The 18,177-nt window shown below is 39.1% G+C and overlaps 1 protein-coding gene across 1 annotated transcript; it reads left to right on the top strand.

Annotated features, from left to right (window-relative positions):
• Positions 1-395: 395 nt before the first annotated feature.
• LOC117348140 (olfactory receptor 1I1-like) lies at positions 396-16,932 on the top strand. The gene is made up of 3 exons (XM_033919844.1): positions 396-1,336; positions 2,161-2,287; positions 15,973-16,932. The coding sequence occupies exons 1-3, from the start codon at positions 396-398 to the stop codon at positions 16,930-16,932; spliced, it is 2,028 nt and encodes a 675-aa protein (XP_033775735.1).
• Positions 16,933-18,177: the final 1,245 nt, after the last annotated feature.

Raw genomic sequence — 18,177 nt, 5'->3', positions numbered from 1 at the left:
CTTTAGCTCATGACAGCAGCAGAGCAGACCAACTGGATGCAGAACCCTCCCTCCTGCATTATCTTTGCTATAAAAGATTATAGTTCTATCCTTACGGTCATGTCTAGACTATCATACCCCTTCCCTCTCCAGACTGTAATCCACTTAGATGTACCCTATCATAGGCGGGAAATCAAATCCAAATAAACTTGAAAACTCGAATACCAGCAGATAGACATGGCTACAAGAAATAAAGAGATAACTGTGGGATTTCTCTAGATATTTCCATTTAAATATAGGGTCCACCTTTTATCGATCAAACTTGGTTTCCTGACTGGGATTATTTCTGGTATTTTTCTAATATTTGTTTCTGTATTTTTTCCCCCCCCCCCCTACAGGTAAAGATTTTGGCTGTAATGATAGGAAATAACCAGAGCATGCCTATAGAGTTTGACATGATTGGACTGTCCAGTCACCCAGAACTCCAGCCCTTGTTTTTCACCATCTTCTTCGTCGTCTACATAGCAGCTTTGGTGGGCAACGTTGCAATCACTACCATCATTGCTTCTGACTCTCGTCTTCATACGCCCATGTACTTCTTTCTCATTAACTTGTCCATCTTGGACATCTGTTGTACAACCGCTGCTATTCCTAAGGTTTTACAGATCATTCAGTCAAAGAAGAAAACCGTGTCCTTCCCTGAATGCATAACTCAGTTGTGTATCTTCTCCACAGCCCTGAGTGCAGAGCTCATACTCTTGACGGTGATGGCCTGTGATCGTTATGTTGCAATATGCATCCCGCTCCATTATAGTACCATTATGAACAGGAACACTTGTATTCTTCTGGCTGTAGCTGTCTGGTTTCTTGGGTTCTTGAATGCAATTGTGCACACTGGCTTAATTCTAAGGTTAAAATTCTGCAAGCACAACATAATTGACCACTACTTCTGTGAAGTTCCCTCTGTGTTAAAGGCGGCCTGCTCTGACACGTATATCAATAACATGGCAGTTATTATTGCAGATGTGTTTTTGGGTATGGCTTGTTTTATTTTAACATCTCTGTCTTACACACATATCATCTCAACCATATTGAAAATCCGTTCTGCTGAGAAAAAGAAGAAAGCCTTTTCTACCTGTGCATCGCACATCACCGTTGTGACATTGCTCTATGGAGGTGTTATCTACACCTACATCCGACCTGGTTTCAACTATATCCTGGAGGCTGACAAAGTAATGTCCGCATTTTATACAATTGTCTCTCCTCTGCTGAACCCCATTATTTACAGTTTAAGAAACAAAGAGGTTATCAATGCTTTCAAAAAATTACTAAATAGAATCTTCTACCCACAAAAATAGTAGCCATTTACAATGTGCTATTTACCCCCCTTTTTACAAAACCACGCTAGCGTTTTTTAGCACTAGTTACGCCAGTAACAGCTCCAACGCTATAAAAATGTACGGTTTTGTAAAAAAGGGGTGCGGGGAAGGTTAGATTTTAATTTTATATTTTCCCTATGATCCAGGATTTCTAGGCAAATTATAATATACTGAAAAAGTAAAATTATATAACAATACAAGGTAGAATAATCACAAAGAAGAAAAACATTAAAGAACTGAAATACTAGTTATGGAAGGGAAGGGGGTGGGTGGGGGGTAGACTGAGGCTTGATTTTCTTCCCTGATGTATGATACAGATGATTTCAAATTAGAAGCCATAAAGGAATTATAGCGTTGTCAAATGTAATCAAATTAAAATATTCAGATCTTTCTGGAAATCTAGTTTTTGTATTGTCAGTGCTTGCATTTTAAAACTACTGAATGATGCTACTCTTAAGGGCCCTTTTACTAATGTCTTGGCAAAAGTAGCCTTAGTGCACCCTTTACGCAGGTCTTTCTTGTCTGCAAAGGCCACTTTTGCTTCAGCCAGAAAATGGGCTGGTTTTCCCATTTTCTGAATTAATGTCCATGTGCTAATTTTGGCATTAGCACGCAGCCATTTCAAAAATGAAGTATGTGAGCCCCTACTGCTACCTATTTTGTAGTTGGTAAGGGTCTCCGTGCTAATCAGTTAGCATAGCACAATGCCCCATGCGACATCTGATTAGTGCCGTCATGTCCACTTTCCACAGCAAATGTACTGCGGGGTACCTCAGCAAATCCCATGATAATCCTTTTTAAGCTACAGAAAGCATGTGTTTAGTACTTACTGCAGCTTAGTAAAAGGACCTCTTAATGAATATGTCCCTTTGCCTAACCCAGAGGGTGAAGTAGTTCAGAAGGAGGATGGGAACAGTGAAGGCGAATTTGTGCAGAGTTCAACCACAGGGAACCTCTTATCTCCCTATTTGTCCTATGTTAAAAAATTAAAATAAAAAAAGTTTGAAATGAGCCAGGAAAATGTCCAAAATAAGAAAAAAAAAAGGTATGAAAATGACTGTAACAGTGTGAAGATCCTGTCACTGGCCAGCAGAGGGAGCCTGAGCAATGGAGGTCATTTGCATAAGATCTGGCAGAGGTTGCTAGGAGTTGTCTACTTACCCTGAGTAAACTGTAGTGCTGAAAAAAAGCAAGAGCTCCTTCACGGATGACCCTTGGGAGGAGGAATGCTGGCCTCGGACTAACTCCTAGTAAGCCCTTGAGGCCACTGCTGATCGGTGCTGACAGGGGGCTCAGTGGTGGGAGGGTGCAAGCACTGGCCCTGTAGTAGCCAACCTGGAGAAGAACGAAGACTTCCCTGAGCCTGCAATACATGGGATGCTATCATGTGTAAAGAAAACCATATCCACTAAACCACAATATTAAATATATTGTCCAGCAATCCAAACACCCACCAAATAACCTAGTTAGAATTTTTCTGTATATGTGTAATGATTCAAAAACTGAACAAAGTCAACCAAAACACATATTAAACAAATCACACAGCAGTCTAACACCCCCCAATAAATGACCTTTACCACTCTATTGAGCAGATCCTAATTCTACCAAATAATATATCTGATACTGTCAGTGGTGTAGCAAGGGTGGGAGGCACCTGGGGAGGTGGCACCCACACCTTCTCTGCCCCTCTCCTTCTCTACCCTACCACCATGTGCACGTGCCCTTTCCCTTCCCCGTACCTCTTTAATTTCCCTGGTGCGAGCAACATCTCCAACTTGCTGCCCACACCAGCCTCAGCTCTCCCTCTGATGTCACTTCCTGGTCCTGCAACCAGAAAGTGATGTCATAGGGAAAGCTGAGGCCAGCAGGTTGGAGCAGCTTCTCACGTCAGTGAAGAACTGGAAGTACGGAGCATGGAAGTGAAGGTGCATATGCAGTGATGGGGAGGGTAGAAAGGAGTGGGAGCAGAGAGGGGGAGAGGTGATGGCATCTCCACCAAGATGTCATTCAGGGTGGTCTGCCCCTTGCCCCCTTACTACACTACTGGATACTGTAATTGGACAATGTCTAGTCACTACTCTTGTCTCTCAGTTACTATGATCTACTTGGTAGAGACATATGTTGCTACAGAAGTACACACCATTCCTGTTTTGAATTACATTGTAATACCTATATTATGAAAACCTAATGATCTGAAAATTACATATTTGTATGCTAACTGATGGTTAAGAGCATGCAAGATTATTAGGTAAGAAACCACTTTGGAGCTTATCATCATGGGTGGCTCACACAAAGTGCCAGATAGAGAAGCCATAGTTTAGATTACTATGGACCCTTCTATCCCCTTTTCCTTCAGGAAATCATCTAATCCCCTCTTGAACCCCAATACCGTAATCTGTCCTATCACACCCTCTGGAAACGCATTCCAAGTGTCCACCACCCTTTGGGTGAAGAAGAACTTCCTAGCATTGGTTCTGAATCTGTCCCCTGTCCCCTGTCCCCTGTCCTGTCATGCTGTGAGAGTTCTGTGGCAGTTTCTGGTAGCTTATCACACAGACATGGCTGTGGAAAAGTGTGTATGTTTGCTTCTGTTTCTTGCTGTGTTGTCAGAAAGCATGTGTTTACTGCAGCTTAGTAAAAGGACCTCCTATGAATATGTCCCTTTGCCTGAACCCAGAGGGTAAAGTGGTTCAAAAGGAGGATGGGAACGGTGAAGGTGACCAACTGGAACTGAAATGAATTGGGCTGATGTAATATGCATAAGGTCTTGCAAAACTGTCATGTTCCTGCCCTATGACAGAAACTGCTGATTCATGGTCATGTGGTCTACAAAAGATGATCTCACCCTTCTGGGACATTCTGAGATCTTCCTGAAACTTCTGGAATATTCTAAGACCTTCCTGAAATTTTTAGAACAATGTATTGGGCCATAGCGGGAGGGACAAAGCCTTCCCCTTCTATATAAACCAGGCTACACATCAGATAGACTGGCTACTGCTGGACATCAGACCTGAAGGACATCATCGCTTGTCTCCTGCTGTCCACAAACTTATCCAGGAGGCCTTGCTGCTGAGTAGTAAACCCTATCTTTAAGAGGCTTAGTGAGGGTTGTTATGTGAATTTGCTTCACTTGGTAGATAAGCAATAAGAGCTCTTCTTTCTTCCACTCTGCATAACTTTCATATAAATCTTATACGCTCATGTTAATCTATGCTATAATTAAAAACTTCTATTCATAATACAAGGCTCGGGTAATTGGGCTATGCAGGGTATTTATATATTTATTTAAAAATTTTCTATACTTCTTGAGAACTTAATGCTATAGATCAGAGTCATATGCAGTGCCATTAATACAAACATGTACTCTCTGAGCACTGGTTCCTAGCATATCAAGAGCACTGTAGGCATCCCCTGCACATGTGACTCCTTATCAGCTTATAGATTGCTTACAGATGGAGGTTCCATCAAGATTCTAAATAAGATAACAGATTAGATAACAGTTAAGATAAACCCCATATTGAATACTTTGCTTTTGGGGTATGAATGAACTTTTCTGTCAGGGCTCAGGCACTAGTACATTGGAGCTCTTCCTAGAATATATTATATTTGTTTACAGTACATATTTTATAAACAATACTGCTTTGGAAGTATTCACAGAAAGAAAGACTTGGAGCCGAGCAGCTTTCTTAGCAGTAATATGCCAGAAAGGACTTCCTAAAGCTGAGAATGCTCTTTTAAATGCTAAGCACTGGTGACAAGACTGTTCCATATTAATGTAATTACAGGTATGTCAAAGGAACATCAACTACGCATTCAGCAGCAAGTAACTGACACTGGTCATAAATTTATGACCATTCAAGCCAAAATAGTTTAACTGCAAGTGGGCATTGTGGAAGCAACTAGACACTGCAGGATAAAGTGGTTGTGCTTGAAGAACAGGTTACTCACTCACAACAAGGAATGGAGTGTTGAGTGACCTTTATGGAACAATGCAAACGGGTGGATGAAACCAGCAAGACAATAGCCACTTAAGTGGGCACTGAAGTGGCTATTGTTTTGGGCACTGAAGTGAATATCACAGTGATGCCTATCCAGCACCTAGTATTTGAAGATAAGACAATTGCCTACCCACTGGTGCCTTGGCCTGTAGACTGGAAAAACAAGAGGAGGGTGAGCCACAGTAAATCCCCTTGGATATGTCAGGTGTCCTGTACTTGGCAATTGGGAGTGTCATGAACTGTTTCCACTGAGGCTCACTACATTATGATTTCTAGAGTGGCGCAATGGTTAAAGCTACAGACCCAGCACCTTGAGGTTGTTGGTTCAAACCCACACTGCTCCTTGTGACCTTGGGCAAGTCACTTAACCCACCATTGCCCCAGGTGCATTAGCTAGATTGTGAGTCCACCAGGACAGACAGGGAAACATGCTTGAGTACCTGAATAAATTCATATAAACCATTCTGAGCTCCCCTGGAAGAATGGCATATAAAACTGAATGAATAAATAAAGTAAGCATTAGTATTTTAGAGGGAAATTTCTTTGGAACTCTTTTTCTTTCTTTGGCTTTTTCCCCTGTCATTCCATCTCTGTGCATTGTGGAGATATAGACACAATCTCTACAGGTCAGACCCTTCATTGTCTCCTCATCATGCATGGCAAGTTAGAAACAGACATGAATACTGTCCATCTGAAACCAGAAGCTGTATGAATTGATTATTCTGCTGCTGGCATCATATTAAATGTATTTATTGTATCCTATTCCTGGGTGATTGTGTAGTTTAAGGTCTATTCATATTCGTCATCCAAAACTACAAAAAACAAACGGGCAATTTAAACTACAGGCTGTTCCCCTCAGCAGCCATATTAGAGACAGAACAGTGGATGTTTCCACTGATGCAGCAGATCACAAAATAGGGAAGCCCTGTTGGAATGAGAAATATTTTATTTTACTCTTTTGCAACATATTGTGATAGAACCTACTGAGAAAATATAATATAGAGAATTTTATGAATTTCATTCAGAAAATAACGCTTGTGTATTTTTTTACTTGGAGTTTTTTTTAGCCTGGCATAGGAGTCAGAATAGAGGTAGCCACAAGGGCCATGGCCTCCCAAAAAATTTGTGGTCAGAGTTCAGAAATATTGGATGTTGTGGTGGAGCAGGAAGGGTAGGATAGATGAAAAGAGTTGCAAAAGGGAGGAATGATGGAGGGAAGGGAGGAAGAGTTGCAGCATGGTATTGGAGAGGGTTGATAGAAAGAAAAATGTTGGGCATGGAGTTGTTTAGGAGGGGCAAAAGATGATGTACAGGTTCTATGGGATGAGAGAGGGAGAAATGTTGGACTTGGCAGTAGAGGGGTTGGAAGAGATATGCCCTGGATCTCCCCTCTCTCTTTCTCCACTCCCTTTGCAGCAAGGGAGGGAATGAGAGAGAGAGAGAGAGAGAGAGATGATGAACAGTGAGAGAGAGAGGGAGATATGTTGCACATAGAAGTGGAGGAGAGAGAGGAAGAAATGTATAAGGCAGGAAAGCAGAAAAAAGAGAAACTGACACTGGCAATGAAAAATAAATCTCCAGAAAACAAAGGTTAAAAAAAAAACATTTTATTTTGAATTTATTGACTAAAATACAGTATGTTATATTTGGGAAATGTATATAGCAGATGTCTTTGTATTGTGTATAGCAGATGTCTTAACTCTCCTCTTCCCCTCTCTTAAATTCAATCAATTTGTACCTTGCTTAATCTATTGTAAACCGCATAGAACTTAACGGTATTGCGGTATATAAACTGTTATTATTATTATGTCTTTGTATTTTGTTCAACAGAAAAGGAAATGTACTTCTGGTTTTCTCCAGTATTACTTACTGGGTTCTTTTTGGGGTTCCCAGTTCAATTTTTGTCTACTTATTTTTGTGACCTCTTGTTCTATATTTGGTGAGTGTCTGGCTTAAGATGTTTGTTTGAAATGCTTTAGGCTCATAAAATTGTATGTAATAATCCTTCTGCTTTGAGCGGGATGATGGGGGGAAGAAAATTAAGACTGTGGGGATGGTGAGTGGACAGGGATGAAAAATGCAGGGATGCTGAAGGAACAGGGAAGAAAAATGTACTTCACTATGGGGATGGTGAGGAGATGGAGATAAATCTTTGTCCCCATGTCATTCTATAAATGGAAGGAGCTTCTGTGTTCCAGATGATCTGAGCAAAACATTCCAAATCAGAAAGGTTTACAATGGTGCCAAATGCCAATTAAGGGCATATAAGAGGCTAGAGACACAAAAAGCTATTAAGTGGAAAACATAGTGAAAGCCTTCCCTCTCATTCATCTCAGATCCCCAGCTTAGTGCTGAACTGCTTTAATGAGTGTGTTTATGTAATGGGTAGCATTTCTGAATGGAAAAGGGAGAAACATGCCTCAAGATTTAGGGATTAACATAAGGACAGTAATATCCTTTCCACTACCAGTACAGGCTAATAAAGAAGTAACACTTCAGCCTCTTTCAGTAAAATAATGCAAGGAAATAAACTTTATAAAGGTTAATTTAGAAAGATAAGAACATAAGAATAGCCATACTTGAAGGGAGGTTGAAAGGAGGGAAAGACAGATTATAAAATTATATTGTATGAATATAAAGAATGAATAGAAAAAATGGCATTAGAATTAGTAATATTGCCCAAACTTTTGAGAAAATATTCCTTATTGAGTGCAACGCAGCATGCCCTTCATATACTAGATGCAATCGCAGAGATTTCAATTAAAGACAGTCCACTCTTGTCCATTTGGAATAACCCCAAAATCCAAATCAATAGTAAATCTCTTTCATGGAAGAGGTGGCAGCGGGCTGGTTTGTGGTTTCCTCAGATAACCACTCTCACTTCGTTTGTTCCCTTTGTCACAATTTGCTCTACTTACTCGTTGTCTCCTTCTGCTTACTCACAGTGGCTTTCTCTTACTGAGATGTTATCTTCTATGTCTATACGCTTTGATTATATGACATCCATTCACACTTTGTATCACTGGTCCACATTGGCTATATCAAAAGGTAAAGCGATATCTCTCTTTTATAGTATTCTAAGAGATCACTCTTTTACATTTTCCTCTCATTCCATGAAACATTGGGAATCTATGCTGACAACCTCACTTTCTGATGTTGACTGGGAACTCTTTTGGTCCTCGACAAACCGACCTCTTTTATCATCCAGAGTCTCACAATCAATGTTCTTCATTATGTGGAATGCGGTATGGACACCCTTTCGGATGTGGAAAGCTAACCTAAAACAAGACTCTATATGTTGGAATTGTATGAAAGAAGCTGGGACTCTTGATCACATGCTTTTCCACTGTGCTCAAGTTCGTTCCTTTTGGACGTGCATTTGGGACACCATAAAGTCTATTACCAATTGTTCAGAAGAAATTTCCTTTGACATTATAATTCTCCGATCTCAACACCCTTGTTTTATACAGTCGAACTGTCCTCCTAAACTCATTGATGCAATGTTTGTGACTGCCCTTATGCACATCTTGAAAAATTGGAAGTCCTCTTCATTACTAAACTATACCTTTTGGTGGAATTCTTTGAGCATGTATCATAAATTTGAATCATATGCTTATGAAAAGAAAAATATAATTCGACTTTCCAAAAGTTTGATACAATGTAAATCACCCTGGAAATTCCTGGACTCATATGTTCAATCTATTTCATAGACACTCCTGTCTTCTTCTTCTTCCTCTTCCTCTTCTTTTTCTTTACCTTCATCTTTTTCCTCATTTTATTCTTTTTCTTTCTTCCTTCAATTTTTCTTTCCTCTTATCTTTTCTTTTATTATTTTTTCATGAACAGTCCTAGTACTTTAGATCTTTTAAAACGATTCAATTCTACATTGCACACTGTAAATGAATATTTGTTATACTAAATGTTTTGTTTTATTTTTTGATATCTTGTACTTGAACTGTTTCTTATATTTTTTCAAAAAACTCAATAAAAAATATTGAACTAAAAAAAAAAAAAAAAGAATTAGTAATATTATGGGTGGGATCTGAGGTGGAGCTTGGGTGGGTCTAGGGTGGAGCTTGGGTGGGTCTAGGGTGGAGCTTTTGCTCCCCCCCACCAAACACAAAAAAACAACCTAAAAAGCATGTGTAATGGTATAATATTTGTTCTGCTATATGAGTGGAGTGGGGCAACGAGTCTGAGGTCTTTTTTTCTCCACATTTTTGCTGTTGTTTATCTACGTAGGTCCTGCACTATTTATATGAAACAGACTTTTATGAACTGTATAAAAAGCCTTTTCTGCCGGTAAAACATAATTTTACCAGCAGAAATGCCCTGAAAAATTACCTTTCTTGTTCTCTTATAGAGATTTAGCAACACCTGTTCGATTTTCTAAAGTAAAGTTATAATAGCAAGCAGATGAAAATTTTGACGTGAAATATTACTTTGCATGTGAAAATATAATTTAAAAATACATATTTGCAGACTCTAAAGAAATAAGATACACAAGTATGGCACTTATTCATTAATTAAATTCCTTATATTGTATGTGGTGTCTCTGTGGAGTTCAAAGGATGACTTGACTTATGAAGATGATTGCGTAAGCCATTTACACTTGCATACTGGAAAATAAAAAAAAAATATGATGAACTTCCTCAGGGTGCTGAACTGGGGCTCCTGCAAATATATTTAAAAAGGATCAGAAACGAACTGCTTGATATCAGTGAAGACAGAAATCAATTGCCAGCAAATGGGTATGTTGCCACTTTTTTCAAACTCATTATCAAGACTTATGTTTTTACTATTCTTTCTGCTCACCATTAAAAATGGATTTATAATAGGTTGTGTGAGCATTAAAATGACTAACCATGCTAGTTAGGTCTAAAGCGTAGAAACAAATCAATTTATTGAGGCATGAGCTTTCAAGGACCAGATTTTGCTTCAAGTACTCAAAAGCGCATACCTCAATGGATTGGCTATGCTTCTCTCACAGTACTATGAACTGTGTTAGTGAAACACTTTGCAGCTTTAATTTCAAATGGTGCAAGATAGGAACAAAGAAAATAAGTCACCAATACTAGGGAAAAGAGGAACCCGAACTGCAGTTACGTGATGCTGGGTGCCACATTAGCAGACACTGGCCAGAAAAAGGGTCTAGGTGTCATTGTTGAGGATACGTTGAAATCCTCAACTCAGTGTGCGGCGGCTGCTAAGAAACCAAATAGAATGTTAGGAATTATCAGGAAAGGAATGGAAAACAAAGATGAGAATGATATAATGCCTTTGTATTGCTCTATGGTACGACCTCACCTCGAATACTATGTGCAATTCTGGTTGCCGCATTACAGAAAAGATATAGCAGAACTAGAAAAGGTACAGAGAAGGGCGACAAATATAATAAATGTGAAGGGCTCTTCAGCTTGCAGAAGAGATGGCTCAGGGGAGATATGATAGAGGCTTATAAAATCTTGAGTGGAGTGGAAAAGGTAGATTTGAATCACTTGTTTACTGTTTCCAAAAATACTAGGACTAGAGGGCATGCAATGAATCTACTAAGTAGTAGACTTAAAACAAACCGGAGAAAATATTTCTTCACACAAGGTCTAATTAAACTCTGGAATTTGTTGCCAGAGAATGTGGTGAAATCAGTTAGCTTAGCAGGGTTTAAAAAAAAGGTTTGGATAATTTCCTAAAAGAGAAGTCCATAGGCCATTATTGAGTTGGCTTGGGGAAATTCACTGCTAATTCCTAGAATAAGCAGCATCAAATCTGTTTTACTACTTGGGATCTTGCTAGGTACTTGGGACCTGGTTTAACCACTGTTGGAAACAATCTGACCCAGGATGGCAACTCGTGTTTCTTATGGTATATCCATACCACAAAGCAGAATAAAGTACGTTTACATAATCTTAAAGAGAAAACAGGCATGCTTAAACAAAAACAATAGTTCATGACAGAACTATCTACAAATTCTCTCAACTTAGAAAGCTGCTATTTCTGAAAATCACAAAGGATAATCGCAAAGTTAGAGGCGTGAGATTCTAGGCTTCCGGGTCAGCCATGGGCCACACATAGGAACCGCGGCCCTGGCTTTATGAAGAGAAGTGCGGCTGGGAGGAGGGAATTGTCCAGAATACCCACAGGAGGGAGGAATGAACTTGGGACAAAGACAATAGGCAGGGAAAGATGAAGAGGGTACATTGGGACATGAGAGAGAGGAGGCATGTTGGGACACAGATAGAAGGGAAGGAGTACAAACTTTGGACAAGGGATGGAAAGAAGGAAGGAAGGAAAGAAGGAGGGAGGTGGCATGAACTTGGGACACAGAATGGAGGGAGGGGAGCATGAACTTGGGACACAGAATGGAGGGAGGGGAGCATGAACTTGGGACACAGAATGGAGGGAGGGGAGCATGAATTTGGGACATAGGATGGAAGAATTGAGGGAGTGAGGGGTAGAGATGCTGAAGTGGGGAGGGAATAGAAAGGGAGAATTGTTGGGCATGGGTGTCTGAGTGAAAGGGAAAGAGAGATGGTGCATATAGGGAAATGAAGACAAAGGAGAATTATGGGCATAGGGAAGCAGAGAGAAATATTGGACATGGTGGTGGGAAAGGAGTGAGGTATAGATGCATGAGGAAGAGAGAGATGAAAGGGAGAAATGTTGGATGTGGTGGTGGAGAGGGAACAGTGGGTTGGATGAAAAGGGATGCAAGAGGGTTTTTGAGGTGGAGAAAATGGGAAGAATACTAGGATCAAACTTTGGAAGGGAAAAAAGTTGCTCAGAGGGAAAGCTTCCGGATTAGCTGCAGGCAGCATGGTAAGAGGGAGGAATGTTGGATGTCACAGTACATGTGGTAGGAAAGATGCACCCTGGGAAAGGAAAAAGAGGGTAGTTTAATTTTGTGGTTACCATAATATATTAGTAAGATTTTATTGTGTATACAGTACAGTGAAGATTATATATTATGCAATTTGAATTCCTCTCCCCAAATCCATCCCCACCCCCCACTCCCCGCCACCCAGTCTGCAGAAAAATTGTGCAGGAAACTGGACTGGTCTCTGGTGCAAAAAAATGTTGAGGATTGCGCTCTAAAATATTCCACAGCCTAAGTGATAAAATTTGTTCTCCAGTTTGTTTACAATCTAGTACTTGTTAGTTTCATGAAATGTTCCCTTTTCTTGGTACAGTTTGAGGGCACAAATAACTGTTCTCTATTTAGCTATTCTACCCTCCTTGTGATTTTATAAAACTCTAGTACAGGGTGTCATCAAATCCAGTCCTCTAGGTCCATAATCTTGCCTGTTTTTTAGGCTTTCCACAATGAACATGTATGACATCAAATTTCATTCATTGTTTCCATTAGAATGACAGAGAGTCTCCCTGAAATATGTGACTCCTTCTGGAAATTTTAGATAGATTGTGAGCCCTTGGGACAGACAGCAATCCCTCCACTCTCGTATTAATTTGCCATAAATCCTTCAAAGTTATGTCCTTTGAATCCTCTGGTGGGCTCCGGTCTTCACCACTAACCTCCAACCCTGAAATAACTTTAGAAAATGAAGTAAATTGTAATTTAGAGGAAGTAGTCAAGTCTGGTTGTCCTCCTACAGATACTACGGGTTCCACATTGGGTCCCATATCCCTGGAAATTGGTGGAGGAGGAGGAGTTCTGTCAAGTGGAATTAATGATGCCCCCGATATTGAAACAGAATTACGAGTCAATGGTGGTTTTGGCAAGGAAACCAAATGTCTATTTAAAGACTCTTGTATTATCCTTGAATGCTTTGTTTTTCTTAAAGTTTCCTTGTAAGTGTGTCTTTAAACTTCAGGATAAAGATTTTACTTTTTGGGATCTTACACACCTACAACAATTTCTAGATTTACGTGAACAAGGAATAAAATAACGGGAACAAGGGCAGGATAATAATAAGGGCTGATCTTGGATTGGAGTTTATATTTTCCTTATAAATTTACTTTTATATTGCCTTTAACTCCCTCACTGTTGTGGGCTAGAAAGATTCTATTGTTTAGTAATTGGTTATAGTTTACATTATATTGTGTGAGAATGTTTATCTTCATCCTGTACCATTCTGTATGAGTTGTATTATAAATAAATCATAATATATATATATATATTTTTTAAAAAAAGCTTCTTTTTTTCTGAATAAAAAGTGCTGCAGTGTGCAAAGTCTTGAAAGAGCTGCATTAAGCAAGCAAGGCTCATGAAAAAATACATATATTACATAGATAACTTCATTTCCAAAGGTTAAGAATAGTAAAAAGAGATACAGACTTCACCATGGCTTCTAGGTCAGAGCAAATGGACGTCTCCAGCTGCACAATGGTGACCTCATTGTGAGATCATCGAGGTGCACCTGGAAGGTAGAATGTCACTAATAAAATAGGAATATGTGGTGTGGGAGCTGATCATACTTGGGATTTAAATCCATGACCTTTGGAAGAAAAGAATAGGGCTTTTACCTATTGAGCCACAGCAGCTTCCATTCAGGTGCCTCTTCCTGACATGAAATGATACTTTAGGGATCTCCTAAGGTATGATCTCCTCAGGTATTATATCACATGTCAGGAAGAAGCACCTGAATGAGGGTGTTGATGGAGTTGACACTGTAGAGAAAAAAATAGTCTCCCTGCTCTTTTTTTCAATAACCTGACAGGAGAGAAGAGGCTGGAGAAGGAGTCAGAGCAGTATGTTCTGTTACTTGGCAATAAATTAGGGGCTTATGCTTTGTATACATATATGCACAGGTCAAAAGTTTTCTGTTTGTATTTTGTTTTTCCAAATTTTTGGACTTGTTTTGATTTGTTTTACACGTCCATTCTAATAATTAAAAAAATAATATATATATATGCAATAGAACATAACACAAACCAGTGTGCAGGTTAGCATGTACTAAACATTTAAGGTATTCTAATAAACCAAGGGGTAAGTTCTATCTATGGTGTCTAACAATGAGTATAAAAAACACTTTTCTATAAAACGAGGTTAAAGTTAGATGCTGTTTATAGAAGAGCACTTATGCCTATGAACCACACCTAACGTTAAGTGTGGTTGTTTGCACCAATAAAAAAGCGATGCAAATGCCCATGCATAAATTTAGGCATAGATGCCCTTATATGATAACTGCATGAATAACTTAAAGGAATGCCCCCTGATCTGCCCCTGATCTGCTCATTTCCATGCTCCCTTGTTTGACTTATGCGTAAAATTAATTTTTATGAGTAACTTGTAATTAATTTTAACTAGCATCAACAATTGCATGTTAAAATGCCAATTAATGGCACTAATTAGTTTGTTATTCAATTAAGTTGTGCACACAATTTGGATATGTAGCCGAATTTACATGCAACCAAAGAATAAGAAGAACTGTAGAATCATTGTACCTTAATGCAGGTGCTTTATTTATATCTACATGTAAAATCCACAAATGAAGTCCATATGTGTTGTAGACAATTCAAGTTCACATGGATACATAACATGTAAAAACCACAGGAATTGTGTCAGAAAAGGACCCAACACAGTCCATGTTTCGACTGTAAATATCTGAGGACAGCTGCCTTTTTTTTTCTCAAATGGATTTCAGAGTTCAGGTTTTGGCTGTGATCCCTGAGGAAGATATTCAGTGGCTAAATTCAGTCTAAAATAAAGGGACGTCCTATTCCTACCATCTTCTGGGCTCTCTCTTCCTCACTCTGGCCTTTCTTTTAGGTTTTCTGAGATCTCCTTCCTGATCTCCTCCACTTTTCCCTGCCCCCTCCTTAGGGAATCCTGTTTAAGTTCTCCTGTCTGTGTTACAAATCAATATTTGGCCTAGCCCCCACTTACCTGGTTTCCCACTTCAATCTGGCAAGTTATCTTAGGCCCACACGAAGAACACATCTGTTCTCCTATCCGACAATAAAAGCCTGCCACTATAAAAGATTCTTGGACAGAACTCTTGCCTTCCAGGCAGGCAAATGGAATGATTGGCTTAGTAACATTTTCGCGTTCTCATCATCCTACTTCAATTTTAGAAACAGGTAAAAACGAGCTTGTTCAATCGATTTGTTAACTAAGAATCTTCTCAGCTCTGCTTATTCAACCAGTAACCCTAATGAACTACACAGCTTTCATATTCCTTCATTATGTAAGATTGTATAGCTCTCATATTCCTTCATTATGTAAGATTGTATTGCTGACTTTGATTGTAACCTCTTTGCTGACTTTGACTGTAACCTCTTTGGTGATTGTCCAGCGCTTCTTGCTGCAAACTGCCTCGAACTTCTATGGCTTTGGCGGTATATAAGAATAAAATTATTATTATTATTATTATTATTACAGTTCTTAAGCGGATCCTGTATTTTAAGGGAAGTGTCCATTAGAGGGAAAAGCAGGCAAATTTCCTAAATATCGTGCTAACCTAGATATCTCTTGGAACTATCCCCACACTGCCATGGACCATCCCGGCACTATCTGAAAGTGCCGAGATGGTCTGTAATGATATTGAGGTGCACTTTATAAATACAAACAACTAAGAGAAATAACCATTTCACCTGGTGTTCTCACTGTGATTAATTCTGGTATTTGTCTAATATTTGATTCTGTTTCATTCCCACAGGTCAAGATTTCAGCTATAATGGAAGGAAATAACCAGAGCTCGCCCATAATGTTTTATATGATTGGATTTTCCAATCACCCAGATCTCCAACCTTTATTTGTTGCACTCTTCCTCATCATCTACATAGCAGCTTTGCTGGGGAACAGTTTGATCACCACCATCATTGCCAATGACTCTCGCCTTCATACTCCCATGTACTTCTTTCTCATTAACTTGTCCATCTTAGACATTTGTTGCACAACAGTTACTATTCCCATGGTTTTACAGATCCTCCTGTCAACGGAGAAAACTATTCCCTTCTCTGAATGTATAATTCAGTTGTGCATCTTCTCCTCTGTCCTGGGTTCGGAGCTCATGCTCTTGACGGTGATGGGATTGGATCGTTATGTTGCAATCTGCATCCCATTGCGTTATAGTACCATTATGAGCAAGAGGACCTGCATTCTTCTGGCTGCTGTTGTCTGGATACTTGGGTTCATAAATTCCTTCTTTCAAACTGAATTAATCCTCAAGTTGACCTTTTGCCAGCACAATATTCTGGACCACTTCTTTTGTGAAGTTCCCTCATTGTTAAACTTGGCCTGCTCAGACACTTTTATCAACACTGTGATAGTTATTATTGCAGATATATTTTTTGGAATGGGTTGCTTCCTTTTAATAGTAATATCTTACACATATATCATCTCGGCCATATTAAGAATCCGTTCTGCAGATAAAAAGAAGAAAGCCTTTTCTACTTGCGCATCGCACCTCACCGTTGTGACATTATACTATGGAGGTGTTATTTATACCTATGTGAAATCTACATTTAGCAATAACCCAGAGGCTGACAAAGTCATATCTGCAGTTTATACCTTTGTATCTCCCGTGCTGAACCCCATTATTTACAGTTTAAGAAACAAAGAGGTTCTCAACGCTGTCAAGAAATTGTTGGGAAGTAACATGATTCCAAAAAGATAGCAGCCATTTTAAATATTTAATTTACTTCTCCCCCCCCCCCCCCTGTTTTTAGAAAACTGTAGTGCGGTTTTTGGTGCCGGCTGTGGCAGTATCGGCTCCGACACTCATAGAATTCCTACGAACATTGGAGCTGTTACTGTCCCGGCCGGCACTAAAAAACAAGTTATAGTTTTGTAAAAGTGGAGGTTAGACTATAATCTGGGATCTCTAGGTGATTTGTGATGCAATAGGCAATAGTAATATTACATAGCAATAACAGGTTCCTATCCAAATTATATTTCTAATCCTATTTCCTTTTGTCTCCCGTCTGTCTTTCTCATTTATCCCTTTTTAATATGCCAATTATTAGTTGATGTTTCTTTGTAATTGTTTTCTTTTTGTAAGTATTAATGGCATTGTTAATGGCATTTTTATTATGTTCATGCTCTCTTTTTTTTTTACATTGTAAACTCGCTCAGAGATTAGATAAGCGATGAAATCAAATTTTAATAAAACCTTGAAACATAAAGGAATGGAAAAACACGTTGTAGAGGAGACCTAATTCCGGAAACCCTAAATGAATTATAGCCGTGGTCTCCAACTCCAACCCTTTGCAGGGCCACATTTTGGATTGTAGGTTCTTGGAGGGCCTCAGAGAAAATAATTAATGTCTTATTAAAGAAAGGACAATTTTGCAGGAGGTAAAACCCCTTGAAATTATTGACAGTATCACTTAAGAAAAACTATTTTATTTTTCAAGGGTTTTTTTTTTACCAGCAGCTAAGTGGAACAGCAAAGGGTGCTACATGCGCCCCATCTTTAGCTAACCTCTTTATGGTTAATTTTGAAGAGAATGTTGTATATAATTCTACTTGGTTTTCAAAGATGGCACTTTGGTGCTGATACATTGATGATATCTTCCTGTTATGGGAAGATACAGTGTCCAATTTCTATCTGTTTCTTGATTTTTTGAACCATTGTTTACCAACAATAAAATTTGATATCCTATTTGATATTCAAAAGATTTAATTCCTGGATGTTTTGATAACTATCAATCAAGATAACTTTGATACTTCAGTGTTTCGGAAAGATACAGATAGAAATACTTTTTTAGAATTTTCAAGTCCGCATCCACAACATCTTAAGGAAAGCCTTCCGTACTCACGGTTCCTTCGGTACCGTAGATTATGTTCTACCAAGAAAGAATTTAAAGAGCAAGCTAAGATCTTAGGAGATAAGCTCCGGAATCGAGGATATCCAGAAACT

This window comes from Geotrypetes seraphini, chromosome 14, assembly GCF_902459505.1.
Source record: "Geotrypetes seraphini chromosome 14, aGeoSer1.1, whole genome shotgun sequence".
NCBI lineage: Eukaryota > Metazoa > Chordata > Amphibia > Gymnophiona > Dermophiidae > Geotrypetes > Geotrypetes seraphini.
Note: the sequence above shows the minus strand (reverse complement) of the source record. Positions and strands in the feature narration are given on the sequence as shown.